Source organism: Pogona vitticeps, chromosome 1, assembly GCF_051106095.1.
Source record: "Pogona vitticeps strain Pit_001003342236 chromosome 1, PviZW2.1, whole genome shotgun sequence".
In the NCBI taxonomy this organism is placed as follows: Eukaryota; Metazoa; Chordata; class Lepidosauria; order Squamata; family Agamidae; genus Pogona; species Pogona vitticeps.
In genome coordinates, this window is record NC_135783.1 from 122,859,950 (window position 1) to 122,881,065 (window position 21,116).

A 21,116-nucleotide genomic window follows, 5' to 3' on the forward strand; every position below is an offset into this window, starting at 1 on the left:
CTGAATTCATATTGGCTGCATATATTTGCTCCATTTAAGCACTTACTGGGGCCAAGCTTGAAAAAAGCTTGGTCATAATTTTCAGACATGTCTCCTAGACCAGAGCAAATCCAGTCATTGTTGCAGCCATCTGTCTTTTGGTTGACAAAGAAATTAGAGATCCTCTCACACTGAGAAGCAGTACGAGTCGCATCCTGCAGTGACCTCAGCAGGAATTTCACTCAAGAGAGAATTGTAAACAAAACCCCCATAACTTTTGCAGCTTATGCTGGCATGTGAGTCACATACCAACGTGTGCAAACTGATGCTTCTAGTAAAGATCTTTAGAATAGCTGGCAAATGCAATTTCTCACAAAAGGCAAATGTTGTTTGCGGTGGCAAGTAACATTAAAACAAGGTTAATATATACATTTGGATTTTGTCTGTGGTTTTTTTTTCTTAATATTTAATTTGTCAGCTCTTTAATTCAGTATGACTCAGTTCCTGTGTTTTCTTTAAAAACAATGTGCTGATTTGTGGCCTGTTTCAGAGACATTAAATAGTGTGATAAACATGGATAATCTGGGCCCCCTTAACTTACTTTTCAACCATGAGTCATAGTTGAAAAATACTATATGATAGTTTATCCATTAAATTTCACCTAAAGTTGGAAGTACTGCACATACAGGAGTGGTTCAATAGCCACAAACATCTAAAATGTTGTCTTTCTTGTATCATTTGAGAGAATAATTTCTTGTTGAACCAGCTTATGTTGATAAAACAGTATTTTTTGAGTGACATAATGAGGAATTTTGCATAATTCTAAACACTGCTTATGCTGCTGCCAACTGAAACTGGTTGAATAAATGTTGCCATTTCATGCCTGTCTTCTTTTGTGGATATTATACACATGGAAGCTGTTGTATATATATTTATGATGGAATTGTCTACTTAACCAGAGATCATTCAAGTATTGTGCCTTACTCATAAGGCAGACAGTTGTGCTAAACCAGAGGTAGGCAGGCTTAGGAAGCTATCTGCTAATTCTCTCCAAGATCCACTCACTCCAGGCTATATTCCCCAAACTGAATGGATTTCTGGTTTTGTAAATCTCTCTCTTTTAATGGCCCAAATAAACCCCAGTGATCCCATATGCTTTTGTTTCAAAAGAAAATCACCACTCTTAGAGGCTTTCAGGAATTTTCGCTTTTCAAACTGTTTTTTCCTGTTGTTGTTGGGGGTAGAGTGCTGCAAAAAGAGGGAGGCAGGCATGTTAATCCACCCCTGCTGTAGAATTAATTTACATCTGATCAGGTGAGTCCTCAAGAAGTCGAGGAGAGGCACATTTTGTAATACATTAGTCTTGAGTAGAGTTATGTCTGCTCTTTGTTGGTGGTGAAAATAAATGTCTTTGAATAGGGAGGAGTAGACAGATTCTAAAGAGAAAGTGTGCTGTGGTAACCATTGCAATTGTCAGGCGCTAAACCCCAAAGCGGGGAGTATAAAGAAGCAAGCTTGCTTTGTATTTTTGTGTATGTAAAGTCCATGATCTAGGAACCTACAATATGAGGTTTCAGAATCACAGGCAGGAAGTGAGGCACACATAACATCGGCTTTCCTCTGCAGATAGCTGCCTCTACACATGAAGAGAGGCTGGACAGGACTAGTGGAGATACAGAAGCGGAGATGGAGCCTGTGGGCAGAGACCTCTCCTTGTACTCCAGATTGTTATTTTTGAATGGCACAGAGTGCCAGGCCTGTTGTTTACAAGGATTAATTTTTGAAAGAAAGCTACCCATGGCCTTTGAAAGGAAGTTTGATTGGTTGGTTGGTTGGTTCCTGCTCCCATTAGTGCTGAGGCACTACTCTGGATGATTACAACAAATATAAAACAGACGATAAATAAAAACAAAAACACAAAAAGCAAATTGCAAATAATCTTAAATGCAGACAGTGTGAAACAATCATACAGGAATATAAGTCATTTCCTTATACTAAATCAGCATCTGAAACCCAGCAGTAATTCTAGGCCCTTGTGTTGATGACAAAGAAGTTCTTATTCTTAAGCAAAAACAAGGCAAAATGTGCTGCTTATATACTGTCCCATAGCATTTAAAGAACTTCCTGGGTGGTTTACAATTTTAATTATGTGGGCTACATATTCCCCCCTCCCCCTGCCACAATCTGAGCACCTACTTAACCTCAATAGGATGGAAGGCTGAGTCAACCTCAGTCCAGCTACCTGAGCTTGTTAGGATCAAACTCAAGAGTCATGAGTAGAATCTTGATTGCAGTACTGCAGTTTTAACCACTGTGCAACAAAGCAGAACAACTTAAGAGGAGAGTTTGAGCATGCAAGTACTAAACTGAAAGTTGTCACCAAGTTTAATTCTGATTATTTCATCATCAGTCAAGATTTAGATTTGCTTTCCTGTTACAGTTGTTGCATTAGCACGGCAAATAGAGGGAGTTGGCACTGCAGCTAATTACTATAGATGTGACTGGCGCATTGTGGTTGTATATATATTGGGGAGTTGCATAGAATTAAATGAAAACAGCTCCTGTTTTTTATAGGCTTTCAACCACAGTAAATCAGTCTTGAAAGTATCACAACATTGTTTTTTCTGTTTTCTGTAACAGAACACAATGTCATCCTGTGTGTGACTGGGCTGAAGCCCGCTATTAATAGGTCATGTAAAAGGCTATAGCAACCAACCCTAATATCAGAGATTCTGTCAATTGGAATTGAGTTTAGGGTTTTGTAAATGTGAACACTGGAGACTAGATTCACGATTTCTGTAGCATTCAAAATATCTTTTGCCAACTATTATTTTTCCTTAAACACACACACACATATCTGAGAGATTCCCCTTATTAATTGCTTTTCCCTCTTCCATGTTCTTTCTTAGTTTGATCAAGCAGCTGATGCTGAATTAGCCTGGGTTGATGAAACAGAAAAGAAACTGATGTCTCTGGGTGATATTAGGCTTGAACGTGACCAGACCACTGCTCAGCTACAAGTTCAAAAGGTAAACAAACATGATGCCATCAGTTATATATTAAGTCATTATTTCTTCTGCTATGATTTAATTTTCAGCCAATTACTGTGTCCACTTTTCTTCTGCTTCCTCATATCCATAATACCAGACTATTTTATTATGTGATTAGGCATTCACCATGGAGATTTTGAAACACAAGGACACAATAGAAGAACTTGTTACATCTGGGGACGAGATTATGAAGACCTGCACAGAAGAGGAGAAGCAAACAATGAAGGTAAATAAGATGTTACATGTACTTGGCTAGAAAAGGATTGGTATGTCTATATACATATGCAATTCCAGAATTGTGTGCATAAAGAACAATAAACTTACACGTTGAAAAAACAAGCTATCAAGTTCCCTACCAAGCATGGTGGTTCTCAAAAAACTGATTATTGCAAGTATACAGATGTAGTTGTTTGATGCTGCTGTTAGAATATGGGAACATCATTGTGCTAAAGCTGATAGATATGGTGCAATGCCAAAATATTATTTCCCGGAAAGCATTGCCCTGTTCCTGAGCTATGAATCTTTCCTTTTAATTTACTTAAAACTTTTCCCAAGTTATCAAACTCTTTCTACATAAAGCTCTTAACCCCAGATTTCCTTGCTAAAACATCTAAAGCAGTTTGTGTGACTAAATGAAGTCATAGCATTCAGTGTTCTTAGAAAATTCATCTCCTGGAGCTGGTTGGTCTCATTTGTCAGTACATGGGCAAACTCCGACATTTTTCAACATGTATTTTGGAATAAGAAATATTCTTCATTTTCTCCATCCAGCTGCACCAGATTCTGTTTTGTTCCTCTTCTTCTAACACAGTGGTTCACAACCTCTTTCGAGTCACAACCCCCTTTTATAATAGCCAAGTAACCTGCAACCAGTTTGGAAAACACTGCTTTAACAGAACTATTCTGCTGAATTAATTTTATTCTGTGGAAAGCGGAATGCCTTCAGTCTGTGGAAGGCAAGGTCTGAAACAAACCAAGATGTTTCTGGTACATTTCCTAAACCCAGCAGTAGTTAAAATACACAGATTTTTCCATCAGAATGTTTCTCCTTCTGACTAGGTAATCTGCTGTCCATGGTTTTTATGCCTTTTCATTACCTTGGAATGACATCTCACAGTTCCTTATTATGCTTCTGTTTAGACCACTTCGGCTAAGTGCTAGACTTTTTTCTCCATGTTCAGTCAAATTCATTACTGCAATAGAGAGAAATCTGCCAGATGTTTTGAGTTTCAGCTCCCAGCCAGCATGGCCAATGTTAAGGTATTATGGAGAGAGTAGTACCAAACATCTGGAGATCCAAATGTTCCCCACCTCTGCATTTCTACAAAACACCTCTGAATGTAGACGTGAGAGAGATGGCCAGGCTGCTTACTTTATACAACAACATTAGTTATGACACACGTACCTGTTTTGCCAATATATCCACTGCGCGAGACTCATGAAGGTTATGCAGCCGTAGCTGTATATTATTTTGGAAAGTGATATGCCATATTGTAATACTTCTAATGATAGGTATTTACACTCTCATCGTATAAAATAAAAATTTGGATTAATGTGGCTTCAGTGGAGCTCTTGTAAATGATAAATATTTATACCTTATTGATAAATATTGGTTTTACTGATTTTTTTAACAGAAGAAGCTGGAAAGTATTTTAGAGAAATATGATACGCTTTGTCAAGTGAACTCCAAGAGGAATCTGCAGCTGGAAAGGGCTCAGTCTCTAGTTAGCCAGTTCTGGGAGACTTATGAAGAGATTTGGCCATGGTTAACCGAAACAGAAACAGTCATCTCACAGCTTCCGGCACCAGCTCTTGAATATGAAAGTCTAAAGCAGCAACAAGAAGAACATCGGGTAAGCTTGCAGACATCTTATAAAAGTCAACCAAAATGCAGTGCTCTCCTTAAAATGTATCAGAACTGTGAAACTAAACTACCTAGGTTACGTTTGTTACTTCTTCGTTGTTAAACCAAACTGTAGTATGTTTGTACTTTGAGATTATTCTTGTGAGGCCAGATTTTTTTAATTAAAAGAAAAACAAAACAAAACAAAAAAACAGATAATTTAAGAGTTTACCCTTTCTTTGATTTCAAACAGAATCTGGGGGTAAGTAAGAATAAAAGTACATAAATATAGTTTCCAAAAGTTTACGGTTAGAAATAGTGTTTTGGCTAATTGAGATACCAAAATCAACACAGTTTAGAAACTGTAGACAGAAAGCAGATTAACCAAATGCAATGGGTAATAAACATTCATCTAGTTGTCCAGCACTGTAATGATTCATTAGGTCGCAACATTGTAAAAGTTGCCAAATTGCTTCAAAATGGCTATAAATAGCTTGCTTGCTCTTCAGTGCCATAAACAAGCAAGAAAGTTGAACCTTTGAGACTGCATTAAGGATCATATGCAATCTGCAGGGTCATCCATTGTTTCTTAGACTTGAAGAAAATGTTTTGCTTAAAAATAGATGCAGTTCTCTGTTGCATGTTGTACAGTCCCTTTTACAACACAATTGAGAGACCAGTTTTTCTAGGGTTTTTTTTAGTATAAATAAGCTCTCAAATGCGCAGAGAAACAGAAGGAATTACTTTTAGGGCCTGTGACTACATCCAGTGAGTTACTGTTTGTGTTAGAATGGGAAGGTTAATTGTTTAGACTTCTTTGCCAGCTGAATCTGTTAGATGCACAAACAACTCCTATGTGGCAATGTCAGACTAAGATGCTGATAAGCATTTTGTTTTCCTACAGCAACTACGAGAGTCAATTGCTGAACACAAGCCTCATATAGATAAGATGAACAAAACTGGCCCTCAGCTTCTGGAGCTGAGTCCTCGGGAAGGTTTTTCAATCCAAGAGAAATATATAGCAGCTGATGCCCTTTATAGTCAAATAAAAGAAGATGTCAAAAAGCAAGCTCAGGCTCTGGATGAGGCCATTTCTCAGTCTACTCAGGTAACATTATTTATAGAAGAATAACTAGATTCTCTCTGAAGGATATTGTTATCTTATGTCACTATGGCCAAGGTTCACACTGGGCTTATGAAGAATTTAAGTCAACATATGGTGTGTCAGTACTCATGTCACTGTGCATAGATCTGCTTTCCTTATATGTTCAAGGATTAGGGCAGCAATTTTTGAGGTTAAAATGTGTGAATTTTGCCATCAGCTTTTAATATGAACCTTCTCCTGAAACAACCAGTATGGTCTGATAAAAGAGTGTGCTGGACTTTGAATGGAGAAAGCCAGGTCTTGATCTTTGTGTGGACGCATCCACTTTGGATGAGTTTTAAAAGGGAACTGCTTCTCGCTCCAACCTATATAAATGGATGGTTTGGGAAGAGGTAAATTCAGATGGCTGAATGGACCCTGAGCTCCTTAAAAGAAAAGCACAAAAGAAGTTTTAGTAAGAAATAAATAAATAGTTGCTGACAAGAATCCTAATGTCTATTTATTGTTTAAGAAAGATCATGTAAGCCCTGCTAACAAATTTATGCTCATTAACAAGGTGGTAGTTGTGTTTCTGGGTGAACTCTCAGTTTTTATATTCAGGCATGTGCTCAAGCAAACAACTAATGGTATGTTAATCATCAGTAGCAAATTGCTTCCAAGTCTTACATAATTTCCCATATATGAGCTAAATTGGAACTAGGATTCTGGTATCTGGTTGCGAAGCCAGAGCTTGGGAATTTCATTTCCTACTGTGCCTCCTTGACAAGGGCTGGGCTCAGTGATCCATAGGGTCTTTTCCAGCAATACAGTTCTAAGATTTTAAATTACAAGACCATGTATTCCTCAGTAATACAGGCAGTAAACTGTTGGTCTCAATGTTCTATGCAAAGAACAAAAGAGATTTTTGTACCAAGGCAGTGAAAGATTTCTACTCTCATGTTCTGGCTACAATATATACACTTATAAGTGTATAGTTGACTCGTTCCCTCCAATAGAATCAGAAAGATTTCCTTACCTAGAAGTTTGTTCTAGATTTCATTAGTTTGCCAGGAATCCCCTGACAGCTGAAACGACTTATGTTCTCCTAATGAACAAGAGTTGAAGAAATCTCACATCAGGTAATCAGCACTCAATAAAATGTTTGCCTTAGAGTAACAGCTTCCCAGGAAGTTCTGTGAACGATTTTTACATAAAATGTTGCCCTGCCTACAGACAGTGATGAATGAATCACTAAATGAATCAGGGAGTCAGATAAAGTCAAGGATTGTTGTTTAACAAGAGTATCAAAATCAAATGTATCATTAGATCCTGTCTCAGTCTGTGAAACTGCATAGAGTTGAGAGAAGAAATGGAAAAGAGGCCAGAGCATGAAGATAACTTGGATGGTAATGTTGAGAGCAGAGGGGGTTTTGTTAACTAAAAAGTGTATTTAAATGTTTAAGATTGGTATTTTTAAAAAAGAAAAAATATTTTTAAAAAGTTTTTCATTTAAACTTAGGGCACTTACACTCTTCAGTAGGCAATCTTCAAAAAAGTTAAAATATTTTGGGATGTCTAGGGACCCAGATGTGCTGGGGGAAGCTCAAAATGTGGCAAAATAGCTCCCCACCCTCCCTAGAGGACACAAAGAGACTTTTTGAGAAAAAAATTAAAAAACAAACAAAATGAAACCAAAAACTAAAAATTTAAAGCAAGTTCTGCAGGGCTGGGAGACAAAAAAATTACAACAGGGTCTGCATGTAGTCTATCCCAGTTTAATTGAATATTGTGTCCAGATGCAGTCATGTCAGAGTCCTCTAACTCCACCTGTCTTGGATCTTGGAGCTCCTGCTCTAACCATCTTTCAGAATCCATGTCAACAAATGTGTTAAATATAATTAATTGAAACTCTGCAGCATTTATCAGAGAAAGCTGGCTTGAGATGCTATAGTTCAGTAGTCTGAACTAATGTTTTAATGGATTTTTGCAACCATATGCATTGTTTTCACATTCTGGCTAAATATAGGTGAAAGGAGGAATCTACTGTTCTTTCCCTAATGTAAAGAAACTCTTTAATAGATAATGATGATGTACTATTAATAAGTGCAGTTGGTCTTTTTATGACACTGCTATGTTGGCTAACAAAACACATGTAATCTGGACTGAAATACATTCTGTAGTCAGTATAAGAACATTTTTTATATACAAAAACCTCTGACATACAAAAGATTTACTGCAGTTTTAAACATCTTTACTAAGCCATAACTTTTCTTGATTGGAGCCAACTCCTAGATGTTACTGTTAACCTGACAGCCATTTCTTCTCAGCCCTTCTGCTATCTCCCCAATTTGTCTTCTCAGTTCCATGACAAGATAGATTCAACCATTGAGAGTCTGCAGCGGATCGTGGAACGTTTGAGACAGCCACCTTCAATCTCTGCTGAAGTTGAGAAGATTAAAGAACAGATCAGTGAGAATAAGAATGTGTCTGTGGACTTGGAAAAACTCCAGCCTGTGTATGAAACACTCAAACAGCGTGGGGAAGAGATGATTGCACGTTCGGAAGGAGCTGATAAGGACATATCTGCTAAAGGTAATCGGTTATGTTAGACAAAGGACACTTTTTGGTAGTTTAAAGAAACAGAAGAGTGGAATGTAAATATTTTTAAAAGGGGGGAAAAACAGTCAACCAGCAATTTTGTATTAGCTTTCTCTGATGACACACATGATCGATCGGGGTTGGAAATATTATTTAGTCTGCAGCTTCTAGAATCCCTGAGCCAGCCTGAGCACCAAGAGATTTTGGAAACTACAGTTCAAACAGTAATTTCTCCAAACTCTGTACATATTATATACATTTTTCTGATTGTTTGATATTCCATTATGATTAATTTGTTATTTGTAAATGGCCACTTTTAGAAGATAGCTGTGATTTATCAGCCCAGGTATACTAATCCTCTACTGTATTTTACTACCTAGTGGTCCAAGATAAGCTCAGTCAAATGATTTTGATCTGGGAAGACATCCATACCCTGGCTGAAGAAAGAGAGGCCAAACTGCTTGATGTCATGGAATTAGCAGAGAAATTCTGGTGTGATCACTTGGCCCTTGTGGCCACTATTAAAGATACTCAGGATTTCATCAGAGAGCTAGAAAGAGCTGGTATTGACCCCTCAGTAGTGAAACAACAGCAAGAAGCAGCAGAGGTAGGTGATAAGCAAATATTGGACTGTGGCTACTATCCACAACTGCTTACCTCCTAGTAATGATGCATAAGTATGACATTTTTCTGGCTAAGTTACTGCAGTAGAGGCTTTAAAAGATTCTGGCTAATTCCTCACATCTAGGCTATATACATATATGTTACATCATGATATCCAGATTCAGACAGAATGGAAGACTCTGGTTGAAAGAATGAGCCACAGTGAACATATAGCTCACACATATCTCCTCCTCTCCCTTCTCTTTTGTACATTGAAGGGGAAAAAAAATGGAAACTTCCACTTCTAAACAAATACATTTTTCATTCTGTCTCAATTCAGGACAGTTTGTTTAAACTTTACTTAGTAGAGTGCACCTTACTTAAAAGTGGAAGTAAAGGCATCTGATTTCCTCCTCCGTGCATGAGAAAGAGAAGGAGGAGGTAGGAAGACAGATACTCACGATTGTCTACGGCTCACTCATGCAGCACCAAACTATATTTCCCATTCCATCTGAACTACGTCTAGGTATGGTTTCCAGCACCATTATTCAGGCACTCAGTCTGAAGACATAAAGGTATCAAATGTGCAGGGGACTGAGCACACAACATAGCATCCATGCAAGTAAGGAAACCTGGGATATAAGGGTTTCTGATCACAGGGAGACTCTTAAGCACATTCAGCTGAATGTGATAAGAATCTCTCTTCATGGAATCAGCATGCCCAGGGACAATGGGTGTGGTGCCTGTGCCTTTTGCCTCATGAGTTCAGGTGGAATGGCTGAATGTAACTTCGGACTTTATGTTTTTCTACATTACTAGGGATGTGAATCTCTCAGCTATTCACACTCAGAGAGAAACAAAAAAAAACCCCACTCTTTTCTCCTTTGAATTAGATTTCTCTGTGCAGGGTTTCTTGGAACTTTTGTATTTGTTTTTTGGGGAAGAAATGCCAGGTTGCATAGGATTATTACAATTCCTGCACGAAATGATTTATTTCCTGTGCAGAAAGAGGCAGAAGAAGCCATATTGTACCTTATACAGGATTGTTACCATTCCTGCACTAAGTGGCATCTTTCCTGTACAGGATTTTCCAGAAAGGGCATTAAGGTGCACAGAATTTGACAGTGTCGTTTGCAGAACAGTGGTCAGAAAGCAGGGAGGAAATGGGGAAAACAAGATTAGGAAGCTAGGAAATACTGCTGGTGCAGGGATGAATCTTGATAAGGAGTCTTGAGTCTTAGCATGGCAAGATTGGGAAAAACACAGAAAATGCAAACTTTTGCAAGTACTCATCATATCCCTAGTGTATGTAATAAAAACATAGCTATAGGTATTCTGTGCATCCTGTCTAATGAGATTTCTACCCTGAGAGGCTGATGCACTGTTGAAGAGAATGATGTTAAAGGGGGAGGAGAAGATTGAGTTTAAGATAATAATGAAAGTCCTGTTAATAGTGTGTGTGTTTTTATCACTGTTGTGTGCATAGAAATCATCATGCCATGATACAAACGTGAGGAGTAGGAAATGTCATATGTAATTCACTATTGAAAGAGTGTCCCTTTTTACCCAGTTCACTTTTTCCCACATGCGCACTGGGTTTGGGGGTTTGTATTTCAATTAGGAGCTGACCTCCTCTGGGGTGCCTGTCAACATAGCTTTGATGTAACCAAAAAGTGATATTCCATGTTGAGGTTGGTGGCAGAACTGGAGGGGGAGGCATACGTAGCCCTTTCAGCATGCTTAAAGGAGCTCTTGACACTGCTGCATGGGTAAAATGCAGGTTGTCTGGGAGTGAGGATGGATTCCCTTAGCAGATGAATAACTAGAGCACCCTTATATTTTTAAGAAACAGAATTGCTAAGCCTCTGCTGCACCAATTTCCTGCCCAATGCAATGAGGAGAGATATGTTACTTGAGTGCTTGCTCCTGATTTCATCTCAGGAGAATATTTTTGCTGTCATCTTCCGTAGTTGAAGTAACTTCTGAATAGTCACAACAGCATGATACCTTGGTTAAACACCCAAAGGAAGTACAATATATTTCCCCCTGCATATTGTTTTAGTTTAATAACTCTAAATATTCAGTTCAATAGTATGCAATAATGTGATGCTTCTTCTTCCAGACTATCAAAGAAGAGATAGATGGATTACAGGAAGAACTAGATGCCGTTGTGAACCTTGGCTCTGAACTCATAGCTTCTTGTGGAGAACCTGACAAGCCTTTAGTCAACAAGAGCATAGATGAGGTACGAGTCATGTAAATAGCTGATGTTTTGTGCTCCTGTGAAATGGATAGAATGGAGGTGGGTTGACATTTGATATATGGCACCTACATTAAAGGCTTGGCAGAAAAATAGAATTCTCATGAGCAAAAGTAACCGTGCAGGCCTGTGGTTTGCTTCTTGAACCTTCCAGACAGTTAGCTGGAATAAATCTATAAAGCATATTTCAGTGATATGTGAAATAATCCACGTGTTGAGCCATGCCTCAATACCAAAGGGGAAAGTATGTCTCCTAGGGATTAACCCACTCTTGTCAGCAAACGGAGGACAGATGAGGGAAAGAGATTTCCTATATCAAATTATTCGGGAAGAATTTAGGAAAGAAATCCAGATGTATTAAGCAAGTGAACTAATCCCACATGTTTTTAGAACAGGATCGAAAAACTTTTCTCAGACTCTGGACCATTTTCTCTTGTGACCAAGATAATAATTAGTGGGTCAAAATAAAATGTGGGCGAAGCCACGCCACTCTTTCAGTCACACATACACTTACACAAACACACCATGAAGTTTGAGCCTGAGAAAAAGTCTTTCTGTGGCAGTAGTGAAGCCTTCTGTGCCATTTTTGCATCACAGATACAAAAAAAGCGCTTCAGATTTCCATCTTGGATTTGAGCAATTACATATATAGAAGCTTATTTTAAATTTAACTGGGACTTTGTTTAAAATGCAGCTAAATTCTGCTTGGGATAGTTTAAACAAATCATGGAAAGAGCGTGTTGACAAGCTTGAGGAGGCCATGCAGGCTGCTGTTCAGTATCAAGACGGGTTGCAGGTAAGATTATTGTAATTTTTGTTATTGCTACTGTTTGGAATATCATTTTATTGGGATTTTAAACCAGCCAAAAGTCACTGAAGTATCAACATAGTCTGTGTTACCTCCCACATAAATGCTGTTTTTTACCTGTAAAGGCATACATTTCATATGTCATAGGAAACTGTACTGTGTTCATCTTGTTTCACTTGTTGGGATCCCTGACCTCCAAGTTTATATTTCGATAGCACCTTAACTGTTCCTCTTAGTGTATAAAATCCAGAGACTGAAAAAATTACTTTTTTGATCTACCCAAACTGGCCATGATTCTGGGAGCTGTTGTCCAAAAAAGGATGTTTTCTGATTTCTGAATGATGATGTTTCATGGAAAGGAATTCTGAGGAAAAACTCAAACTCATTAGCATAGTCATAATTAGTTGTTCTGGTCTGCTTTTGATGGTCTGATGGCTGATGGTTGGATTCCAAAAGATCTCCTGTATGGAGAATTCATTCAGGGAAAGCATCCCAGAGGGAGACCACAGCTGCAGTACAAGGAAATATGCAAGTGGGATCTGAAGGCCTTAGAAATGGATCTCAACAGATGGGAAACCTTGACATCTGAGTGTTCAGCCTGGAAGCAGGTGGTGCTTCATGGCCTCTCCTAATTTGTAGAGGCACTTGTTCAGCAGGCCAAGGCAAAGAGGCAGTCCCGAAACCAGCAAAATCAAGAAGCTGGACAGGGGACAGGTTGCATTTGTTTTCAGTGTGGAAGGGATTGTCACTCTCGTATTGGCCTTCTCAGCCACACTAGACGCTGTTCCAAGCTCTCCATTCAGAGCACGTTACCATAGTCTCTCAAGACTGAAAGATGCCTACAATGACAAACCATAGTTCACAAAGTGGGGCAAGCCTCAGGCTCTCGCATTCACCCCTCATTCATGCAGAAAGGAAATAAATATTAAAACTTTGGAGGTTATAGCAGGTCAGTGTGTATGCAAAACATCAGATTGATTTGATATCCTTGTTTGTTGCCTGCTGTGTTCACACCCACACTATGTGGATGAAAAATAAAACTGCACTTCGTTACAAATAGGCAATGGAAACAGCAATGGAAACCTTCTTTCTCCATTATTGTTACATATGATCCAAGTGTATATATAATTTTGGAATAATATTATATCAATAGATGAAGGGGAATTCTATTGAAAGAATACAGTACAGTGGTGCCTCGCTTAACAGCGATAATCCGTTCCAGGAAAATCGCCATTAAGAGAAAACATCGTAAAGTGAAAATAAAAACCCCATTGAAACACATTGAAACCCGTTCAGTGCATTCCAATGGGGTAAAAACTCACTGTCCAGCGAAGATCCTCCATATGGCGGCCATTTTTGCTGCCTGTATAGCAAGGAATCCGTCCCTAAACACAGTGGGGAGCCATTTTAGTTACCTGGTGGCCATTTTTAAACCACTGATCAGCTGTTTAAAAATCATCGTTTTGCGAAGAATTGGTTCCCGAAACAGGGAATCGATCATCGCAAAGCGAAATTCCTCCATAAAAGATCGTCGTAAAGCAGATTCGTCGTAATGCGGGGCAATCATAAAGTGAGGCACCACTGTAGTACAGTACCTTGGTTTATGTACATCTCGGTTTATGTAATTTCTGGCTTACGAATGGAAATCTGTTGAAAATAATGCTTCGGTTTACAGGTGTGTTTTTTTTCCATTTTGCCAAGGAAGTTTCCCCATGCCTGGAGGTTTGTAGCGCCACCGCCATTGCTATGGCAATCCGCATTTCAGTTTACGAAATTTCCATGTTATGTAACATTCCAGAGAACATATTAATTTCGTAAACCAATGTACTACTGTATGGTCAACAGCATGCATTTAGTTCAGACAGTATGACAAACAAAAATTAAAAAGTTCTTAGAGTTTGAATACAAGACCCATTTCAGAGTTTCCATGTACAGTATTTTAATTTCTTAATGTACCATATTGGTTGACATGTAATTTGCCTGCAGTGAAAGTTTATCTGTAAATGAATATCTTCACATTATGTGACTGCTGGCTTCCTATGGCTATGGATTTTTCAAGAAAAGGTTTTTAAAGGATTGTTGATTAAACTGTACAGGGAACTGCAACATGAAATCTCATCCTTTTTTTCATCACTGTACAATTTACCCTATTTTTCGCTCCATAAGACGCACCTTTCCATAAGACGCACCAAATTTTTAGGAGAAGAACACAGGAAAAAAATTATCTGCTTTCTTCTCCTAAAATTTGGTGAGCCTTATGGAGAGGTCCATCTTATGGAACACACCCTAGGGTCCTAGGGTGTGTTCCAGGACCCTTTGGAGCCTCCCCCTGCCTCCCTCGGGGGCCAGAGGGGGGTGAAATCGCCACCTTCTGGGGCTCTTCTGAAGTTTCCCAAGCCTCAGAAGAGCCCCCAAAGGTGGCGATTTTGCCCCTTCTGGCCCCCGGGGGAGGCAGGGTGAGTCTCCAAAGGGTCCTAGAACACACCCTAGGACCTTTTGGAGACTCACCCTGCCTCCCCCGGGCAACAGAGCGGGTAAAATAGGCAGCTTCCAGTACCTTTTCTGAGCCTTTCCAGGCTCTGAAAAGGTCCTGGAAGCTCCCGATTTTGCCCCCGCTGTTCCCGTGGGGGGGTGGGGGGGAGCCTGGCAAGGGTCCAAGGGAGGCTCCCTTGGACCCTTGCCACCCTCCCCCCACCCCCCACGGAGCCGGGGGGTAAAATCGCCAGCTTCTGAGAGTGTTTGGAGGCTTATCAAGCTTCCAAACACTCCCAGAACCTGGCGATTTCGCCAGGGCTGGCCCCGTGGGGGGTGGGGGGAGGGTGGCAAGGGTCCAAGGGAGGCTCCCTTGGACCCTTGCCACGCTCCCCCACCCCCCATGGGGCCAGGGGGGGTAAAATCGGCAGCTTCTGAGAGTGTTTTGAGGCTTGGGAAGCCTCAAAACACTCCCAGAACCTGGCGATTTTGCCAGTGCTGGCCCGTGCGTGGGTGGGAGGAGCGTCGCAAGGATCTGAGTGAGCTTCCAGGACCCTTGCGACGTTCCCCCCACCTGGAAGCTGGCGATTTCGCCGGTGCTGGCCCCGTGGGGGGGTGGGGGAGCCTCGCAAGTGTCCTGGAAGGCTCACCCGGACCCTTGCGACGCTCCCCCCCACGGGGCCAGCAGCGACGAAATTGCTGCATTCACACCATTAGACGCACTGACTTCCCCACCCACATTTTGGAGGGGGGAAAGTGCGTCTTATGGTGCAAAAATACGGTAATTCTTCAATGCTCCTTTCTATTTTAATGGAATGCTAGGTTAAATGGGAGCCGTGGTGGTGCTGCGGGTTAAACAGCTGAAGCCTCTGTGCTGCAAGGTCAGAAGACCAGCAGTCATAAGATCGAATCCATGCAACAGAGTGAGCTCCTGTCGCTTGTCCCAGCTGCAGCCAACCTAGCAGTTCAAAAGCATGCAAACGCAAGTACAGTGGTGCCGCGCATAGCGATCGCTCCATTTAACGAAGAAATCGCTTTGTGACGATGTTTTTGCGATCGCTTTTGCGATCAGTTAGCGATGGTCCCTATGGGGAAAATTCGCTTTGCGATGATCGCAGGGAAGCGATCATCGCAAAGCCCCCATTTTCGGCCAGCTGATTGGCGGTTCCAAAATGGCTGCCAGGTAAACAAATGGCTGCCTGCTGTGTTGCCTTTCTTTAGAGGCACCGAAAATGGCCGCCCCTATGGAGGATTTTCGCTTAAGGTTAGTTTTTAAACCCATAGGAACACATTAATGGCGTTTTAATGCGTTTCTATGAGCTTTTTAATATCGCTTAGCGATGAAATCGCTTAACAGCGATTTTTGCTCCACGGATTAACATCGCTAAGTGAGGCACCACTGTAGATAAATAGGTACCACCATGGTGGGAAGGTAATGGCGTTCCGTGTCTAGTCGCGCTGGTCACATGACCACGGAAACTGTCTTCAGGCAAATGCTGGCTCCATGGCTTGGAAACAGGGATGAGCACGATGCCCTAGAGTCGGACACGACTGGACTGTATGTCAAGGGGAACCTTTACCTTACTTGGTTAAATCTAATAATATTCCTGTTTATTTATGCAACTAATGTCTCTGGTTTTTCCCCATCTAGTTCACAGATTCTAAAGTTATATGAGTTGGACTGATTGTATAACAATACAGTGGTGCCTCGCTTAGCGAGTGCTTCGCTATGCAATGAATTCGCATATCGAGGGGGTCCGGGCCATCGCTGGAGCGTTCGCTCAGCGATGGCCCCTATAGCTTTTTTTCGCTTTGCGATGATCGCTAAGCAATTCGCTTAGCGATTTTCGCAGAACGAAGCGGGGAGAACAGCTGATCGGCGGTTCCAAAATGGCCACCGGAAGGTCCGCGCCGCATTTTCGCGCCCTGCCCTCGCTTACCGAGGGCGCGAAAATGGCGGCGCTATGGAAAAACATCGCTTAACGGTGAGTTTTAAAGCCATAGGAACGCATTGAACGAAGTTCAATGCGTTTCTATGGCTTTTTTATTCCCGTTTAGCGATGTTTTCGCATAGCGAAGGTTAATCCGGAACGGATTAACCTCGCTATGCGAGGCACCACTGTATATTGATATGAATACACTGAAGTATTGTACAACTTTGTAATCCAACATACTTGCACTAGTGCAGAAATTAATTCTGCAAACATCATGTTGGATTTAGGCCTTTGAGACTAAACATAACTTGATTTACAAGTAACAGCAGGGGTGAAAACATATGGCACTTAAAAGAATAATAACGCTGTTGTTACTTAAACAAAGATTTTGATACACAAGATGTAGGTATATTTAGAATAAAAACATTTGCCCACAACTACTCTAAGAAATGTCAAATATATCGAGAGTTCTTATGGAAAGAAAATACAGTATACATTTGACTTTGTTTTAATACCTCTGCTTTCAGTGCAGTAGCAAATAGGCTACAATCCTGCTTAATTGGACCTGAGAGAAAATTCTACTGAAGTTGGTGTGACTTACTTCAGAGTACAGATGAACAGAATTGTACTGCTAATTACATTTGCAACTCAATTGTAGTTATATTATGATACCAGTAATTCATTACAACATTATTTGCCCTACTATTATACTTAATTATGTTATTTTAATTTAATATGTTATTTTGCAGGCTGTATTTGACTGGGTGGATATTGCTGGCAGTAAATTGGCTTCAATGTCACCAGTTGGAACAGACCTAGAAACAGTGAAACAGCAAACAGAAGAACTGAAGGTATGAAACATTAGTGTTTTCTTCTTTTACATCATCATCGTGTCCAGAATTAGTTTTTATTCACTTTGTAATAAAAAGTAAATTATTTCCATATGAGTGTGTCATTTTAAAACTTACAGCTTATGTGAGACTGAAAATAATGTGACATTAATTTCCCCTTAAGCTTAGTTGTGGGTTAGAAAAAAACACAGAAGTCCATTTTTCCCACTGCATCAATTACTTTTATGACATTTAACTTCCTTTTCTGAATGTGTGCAACTTCCTGTCTATTCTGTCATGACTGATACCATGGATTATTCCTAAACATTCTCAGATCAGTTCATTTCCACTCATGGGCTAAGAGAAAAAATTCCCCAGCCAATTCAAAAAATGAATTTGGGATAGGAATATGACTCATTCTCTTCATAATACCTGGATGCTATTATGTGTTTTGCACAGGAAGCAGGGATAGTATAGGATGTCCGTTTTAGGTCAGGGGACTTATCTAGATGGTCCATTCCAGTTCTTGTTATTGTATGTGCAAAGCAGAAGGGGACGCGTTGGAAAAATGAACAGAAATGTTTACCAACAAATAAATGAATCTCTCCACAGGGGCTAATTAAAAACAGGGGAGACAATATTACTTTCAGAAGGGAAACCCTGGGTTTAAAGGATGAGGAGGAGTAGGATGGGTGGGTGATAGTGATGCATCCCCCTAGTCTGGCGAGCAGGCAGTTAAAAAAGGAAAAGTGCACTTTCATTTCTCTCTTTCTCCGCATCTTTCGAATGGAATCACTATCCTAGTCACAGGAGCAGATTTCCTTTAATGGATCACAGCAGGCAAGTTATGTGAGGTACTTGTGGAGGCTGTACCCAGTGACTTCACAGGCCATGCTAAGGATGGAGGGAGGTGCTCAGTAGGTCCATCCTTCATGAACCCTCAACATGCCAATATCCAGGGGTACAGAATGATGTCTTGCTTCTCTATACCTGGATGTTAGCCATCTGTGGGGCCCTGTGTTCACAAAGTTAATAGTCTTCTGGAAAACTGCTTTTAGAGTAAGGATTTATATATGTAAAATGTACATAGGAAAGACAAACAAACACATAAATAAATAAAATATTCTGAGATTAACTTTGGGATGACAGAAGTGGCACTCTTCATATTATGCACTTTCATGAAAAAATTCCAGCAGCTGGAGTCAAAATAAACACACACACACACACACACACACACACACACACACACACACACACACACACACACACACACACACACACACACACACACACACACACACACACACACACACACACACACACACACACACACACACACACACACACACAAACCTACCTCTCACAGAAATTTATATATAAAGAAGCTGCATTATGTGACTCCAGTTGCTGGAATTTGTTCATGAAAATGCACAATATGAAGACTGCCACATCTGTGATCCCAAAATTAATCTCAGAATATTTTATTTATTTATGTGTTTGTTTGTCTTTCCTATGCACATTTAACACACAATTTCCAAACTGTATAGTTGGGGAAAGACCATAATCTAGGTTTGTCCAACATATTAAAACATTAAAATCTGTTTTCAAAAACTTTTTGAATTTAGTTGAGGCCTTTGCCGAAGTTAAGGGATAAAATAACATTTGCTCATCCTTCCTTACCTCTCACACTACAGTGGTGCCCCGCTAGACGCTTACCCCGCATGACGTCGAAGTTGCTTGACAATGACTTTTTTGCGATCGCTATAGCAATCGCAAAACGATGTTTCCTGTAGGGAATTTTGTTTAACGTCAGTTAGGTCCGTACTTTGCGAACCGATTGTTCGCAAGACGACGATTTAAAACAGCTGATCAGCGGTTCGCAAAATGGCTCGCCGCTGTTTTCTGGACCGATTTTCACAAGACACCGATCGCAAAATGGCCGCCCTATGAAGGATCTTCACAGGACGATCAGGTATTTCCCCTATTGAACGCATTAACCGGTTTTCAATGCATTCCAATGGATTTTTTTCGTATGACAACGATTTCACTGTACAGTGATTTTAACGGAACGGATTATTGTCGTCATGTGGGGCACCACTGTATATGCAGCAATAAAACAGAAATTCTTTCCACCCATTGTCACCAATCTGGATCCAGCCATAAAGGAGTTGTAGGGCAGGTTCACTACTTCCATACCTTTGCATTTCTGGTTTCTGTTTGATTTTATATGCTAAAATGTTTTCCTCTCTTTTGCCAGTATTATTCTTAAATGTCTTAGCTGTCATTTTACTGCATTATTACTGTATTTTGTTTTATATTTTAAAAGACTGGACTATACCCAGATAAGTTTCATTAGGATTTTTAGACTACAATATACCACTTACTTGATCAATGAAGTATATGAATAGGATAGAGTGCTGTTCTCATGCTAATGTTTTCTTTGATTTCTGCATTCATGTGTTTCAATAGCAATTTAAGAAAGAAGCCTATCAACAACAGATAGAAATGGAACGGCTAAATCACCAAGCCGAGCTATTGCTAAAGAAGGTGACAGAAGAGAGTGATAAGCACACTGTACAAGATCCTTTGTCTGAACTGAAGCTGTTGTGGGAAAGTCTGGAGGATAAAATTGTTAGCCGACAGGTAAGCAAAAATTGTGCCAAAACATACCAAAATAGGGTGCCTTATGTTGCAGTTATATTCTTGTAGAGTCATTAATGCCATAATCTCCATGTATTTTAGCTGACAATCATGGTGTGTCCCCCCTTTTTGTATAAAGTAGTTGTGTGTAAACATTTCCTTTTATTGGATTCTGCTTGATTTACAGCCATGACTTCACAAAATTGGTTTCACTTTAACATTTTCAGTTGCTCAGTATATAATTAAAAATGTATCACAAACATTTAAGTAGATACATGCTGTTGAACCTTAACCAAATCTCCATCAAGCCTTCAGAATTTGCCACATACCTATTTAATTAAGATTTAAATTTCAGTCTCCTTTCCAGTTTAGGCTGTAATGTATTTCTTTGAAATATTCCCAATTAATTAATACGGCACTGCCCTGTGTCTCACCATTAGTCTTATTTTTCTTTGCTACATTTTATATTTAAGCGCATATATTGACTTTTGTAGTATGATTGTTTCCAGGGCATCTGTTTCCACATGGCAACCCACTTGAATGAAGATATGTGCCAAGTGAGCTAGGATATTTTTTCAAAGCTGCAATGGTGTAAATTTCTCCTTGGTGATTTGTTGGGAGATGGCTTAGAGGAAATCTTCCCATCCGCTTAGTGAACCATTGCCTACAAATAGCTTGACACATTAAGGCAGCTGCCATTAAGAACAATTACAAAGAAGCTTCAGTATGGCAGGTGTTTCCGGTGAATTAGGCCATTGTTATTGTGCCCATAAAGCCAGAAAGTCTATACAAATGCCCTGTTGTTATTTTTATTTATTTTTATTTACATGTTGCCATAAAAATAAATGCTGCTTTTAAAGACTAAGGTCACAAACAAAAAAGCATGTCTTTGTTCCATGAGATTTGCAGTCTGAATTTGGAGGGTGAGGAGGGGAGAAAGGGAAAGGTTCACAAGAGGAGAATGGGAGCAAGCACAGTGACAGAGACTTCATTTCAGTTAGGGCTGATGGTTGAG

The 21,116-nt window shown here is 40.0% G+C and overlaps 1 protein-coding gene across 17 annotated transcripts in view; it reads left to right on the forward strand.

The window, feature by feature from the left end:
- Window positions 1-21,116, forward strand: part of DST (dystonin) — a 397,214-nt gene that overhangs the window by 324,670 nt on the left and 51,428 nt on the right. For all 17 annotated transcript variants that reach the window (XM_073000291.2, XM_073000297.2, XM_073000283.2 and 14 more), the window contains 10 exons: window positions 2,889-3,008; window positions 3,148-3,255; window positions 4,664-4,882; window positions 5,777-5,980; window positions 8,317-8,548; window positions 8,935-9,161; window positions 11,280-11,402; window positions 12,112-12,213; window positions 17,381-17,482; window positions 19,931-20,104. In XM_073000291.2, the coding sequence (XP_072856392.2) occupies window positions 2,889-3,008; window positions 3,148-3,255; window positions 4,664-4,882; window positions 5,777-5,980; window positions 8,317-8,548; window positions 8,935-9,161; window positions 11,280-11,402; window positions 12,112-12,213; window positions 17,381-17,482; window positions 19,931-20,104 (1,611 nt within the window). The remainder of the gene's footprint in view (window positions 1-2,888; window positions 3,009-3,147; window positions 3,256-4,663; window positions 4,883-5,776; window positions 5,981-8,316; window positions 8,549-8,934; window positions 9,162-11,279; window positions 11,403-12,111; window positions 12,214-17,380; window positions 17,483-19,930; window positions 20,105-21,116) is intronic.